We start from the raw sequence: 3365 nt of genomic DNA, 5'->3' as shown, positions 1-3365 counted from the left end.
GCGAGAGCGCAGTGTGGCGCTCCTCCGCACGATCGCAGAGAGAGGTGTGTGCGTGTGTGTGTGTGTGTGTGTGTGTGTGTGTGTGTGTGTGTGCGTGTGCGTGTGCGTGCGTGCGTGCGTGCGTGCGTGCGTGCATGGGTGTGTGTGTGTGCGCGTGCGTGCGTGTGCGTGTGCGTGCGTGCATGCGTGCGTGCGTGGGTTTGTGTGTGTGTGTGGGTCGGGGGGGGGGGAAGGGCCTGGCACTGCACCACGGTGACGTGAAGATAGGAAGTGTGCAGGGGTCTCTTAATCTCTGTTTTCCTTTGCCATCCTCGCTCCCGACGGTGGCGCCACCTCACCGAATCACACGCATGCTGACGACCCATGGCGCCCTCTATCCATCCACAGGTCTTCGTCGTTCACTGCGAGGGTGAGAAGCGCTGGCGGCTCTACGCTCCGACGCCGCTAGAACTTCCGCTCTACTACAGTGGCGACCTCTGCCAGGAAGCGATCGGAAGCCCGATCGCCGAATTCACGCTGACCCCCGGCGACCTTCTCTACATGCCGCGCGGGACGATCCACCAGGCGGTAGCAGCGGGCGACGCCGGCGGCGCCACCCATGTGACGCTGAGCACCTATCAGCAGCACACGTGGGGGAGGTACCTCTCGGACGCGTTCCCGCGCGCGCTGCGGCGGGCGACGGGGCGCGACGTGGCGCTGAGGCGCGGGTTGCCACGGCAACTGGATCGCGTGCCGGATGCGGTGTACCTCGCGGTAATAATATAATGATATTCGTTACATCTTGACGTATGATCTTGTTCTTTAAAACAAGATCATACGTCAAAAATACGAAAAAACAAAAACAAAAAATATTAAAAAATAATAATATATATTAAAATTAATTATTTATTTATTTAATATATTGGCATCCCTGTCCCACCTCCATTGCACCCCTCCTTGTCCCACCTCCATTGCGCCCCTCCCTGTCCCTGGATCTACCTCCCTCCTCCCTGGTAAATAAATAAACCTCGCCTTCTTACAGAGATTCAAGGAGATGACTCGTCGCATTCTGGACGAGGTCGCCACGGCAACGGCGACGCTGCAGCCAATAGAACTGATGGAGGAGTTTGCGGAGAATCGTCTGCCTCCGTACCAACGCGAGCCGCAGACGGAGACGGGTGAGCGTGCACGTTCTATTGTCTCCCCTATGCGTGCCACCTCCCTCCCTGTACATTCCTCTATATATCATGTTCAGCATCGCCTAGATCACTGTCGTAGGAAGACGATGACGAAGCATGAAGTTGGGAGGTTGCGCGTGTTGTTTTCTCCAGCATTGCGCTGCTGCTGGTAACATCCCCTTATTAATTAATTAATTAATAATATTTATAAATTGCGCTTGCTGTTTTGGTGAGGCTTTTTTTCATTCCGTCAGTTTTGATCACGCACCGATTTTGGTCGAAGAAACTAAACATCGGATGGTCATTCCGTTACTTTTACTCTCACTTTGGCCGAAGAAACTAAACATCGAACAGAGCTGTTTTGTACTGTATCACTCAGAAATTTTATCATTTTAACTACTCAACACTATTGCATTTATCCGATTTTTTCTCCATGAAAAAAACTGTTGTCAGTACATGTATTTGCATCTGAATTACATGAAATAAAGATTTAATAATAATAATAATAGACCTGATATATATTGATAGACTCCTGATAAGGTGCTACGTTACTTAGGCGTCACGTGACGTCGTTGGCATCTAGATTTTACTTTTCAGAGGAGATTCCATCATTTCTGCTGACTGCGGACGGTCTAGCTAAAGCATCAATCAGGTTCCGCTTCCCCGATCACATGACGGTGATTAGGAGGCAGCGAGCGGATGATGAGGATGAGGAGGAGGATGAGGATGAGGAGGAGGAGGAGGAGGAGGAGAAAAACCGGGAAGGGAAGAAGGATGGAGAGAGTAATCGTGCAAAGGGAGGCGAGTAATAATTTGTCGATTTTTAGCGAGATTGATGATGACTATGAAGATGAGGATAAAGATGAAAATGCTATTAATGATGATGATGACGATGACGATGACAATGACAACGATGAGGATGGTGATGATGATAATGATGATGTTGATGATGATTATGATGGTAATGATGCGATGATTTCTAGATCTTCTCTTCTTCTCCGTTAATGATTTCTAACGTGTGCTAAAGAGATTTTCACCCTCAACTCATAATTGTTTTCACCATCATTGGTTTCTTTGCACAAACTATAATGAAAAGACGTTTGCCTTTTGACATTAAAAAAAAAGAAGATTATTGAAGAATGCAATTTTTTATGTAGCATAATATAAACCTATTTTAACTTTCAAATATGCAAGGTAGCTGCTAGGGTCATGTGTCCCTTTGAGATTTCTAACATGTGCCAAAGGGATTTCCACGCACGACTTGCACTCATCGTCACCTAATGAGAAAACATTTGCGATCGCATTTCCAGCGAAGATAAAGCAGGACGAGTACTTTGTTCAACTCTACCACTCTCTCAACAACTCACGCGTCAAACATATGATGACGGCGGGCGGGGAAGACTCTGATGACGAGGAGGAGGAGGAGGAGGAGGAAGAGGAGGAGGAGGGCAACGAAGGTCATATGCAGGTGAGATTAGATATGGGGGAAAAATATGACACATAATAATGTCACATTAGGTGACCTACGGTGACCACTTATATATCTTACTATAATTTGGCGAATGTTGTATGTATGTATGTTAATGAAAGGCTCCGTCAGTTTGGATCCAAATAGCGCCCAATTTACAGAAGAAATTGATGAGTACACGGGACGGGTTCTAAACTATACTCGGTTGAAAACCGTTTGTTCGGTATTAAAAAAGAAAAAAAGGTAGAGATTTGCCTGAAAATAGGGGGCGCTGTTTTGTTTTCATTCTGTTTGTATTTCCTTTAGTTTCAGCAGGTTTCAATTTCTTGTTGTTCTGTGTATCTCTGTTCTGTGTCCGTGTGTCTGAGATTTGTGTAAGCCCCATAATGTAAGTAGAAATAACTATGTAATAATGAAGTTAAAATATCAGTAGCTATTTGGCCATAGTTTCCCATATGAGATGTACAAGTTGAATTTCATCAGACCAGATTTTTTTTTTGGAAGTCTGCAATGCTGTACGGGTGTCGTAAACACCGATCTGTGCAAGCGGTCCGATCACAAGCACGTAATATTACGTCGTCCGCACAGAGTGCAAACATGCGTAGAAATAAGCGATCACAACCACGCAATATTACCTGGTCACGTCCGCACACAGTGGAAACATGCGAAGCACGTAATATTACGTCGTCCGCACAGCGTGCAAACATGCGTAGAAATAAGCGATCACAACCACGCAATAT

At 46.4% G+C, this 3365-nt stretch overlaps 1 protein-coding gene across 1 annotated transcript in view; it reads left to right on the top strand.

Moving 5' to 3' along the window:
* The window catches only part of LOC106817403 (bifunctional lysine-specific demethylase and histidyl-hydroxylase MINA-like), a 12607-nt gene that overhangs the window by 2668 nt on the left and 6574 nt on the right, over positions 1 to 3365 (top strand). The window contains exons 4-7 of the mRNA XM_014822067.1: positions 388 to 753; positions 1022 to 1157; positions 1755 to 1958; positions 2468 to 2625. Of these exons, the coding sequence (XP_014677553.1) occupies positions 388 to 753; positions 1022 to 1157; positions 1755 to 1958; positions 2468 to 2625 (864 nt within the window). The remainder of the gene's footprint in view (positions 1 to 387; positions 754 to 1021; positions 1158 to 1754; positions 1959 to 2467; positions 2626 to 3365) is intronic.

This window comes from Priapulus caudatus, unplaced genomic scaffold (assembly GCF_000485595.1).
Source record: "Priapulus caudatus unplaced genomic scaffold, Priapulus_caudatus-5.0.1 Scaffold1713, whole genome shotgun sequence".
Taxonomy (NCBI): domain Eukaryota; kingdom Metazoa; phylum Priapulida; class Priapulimorpha; order Priapulimorphida; family Priapulidae; genus Priapulus; species Priapulus caudatus.
This window is presented reverse-complemented; position numbering and strand designations above follow the sequence as displayed.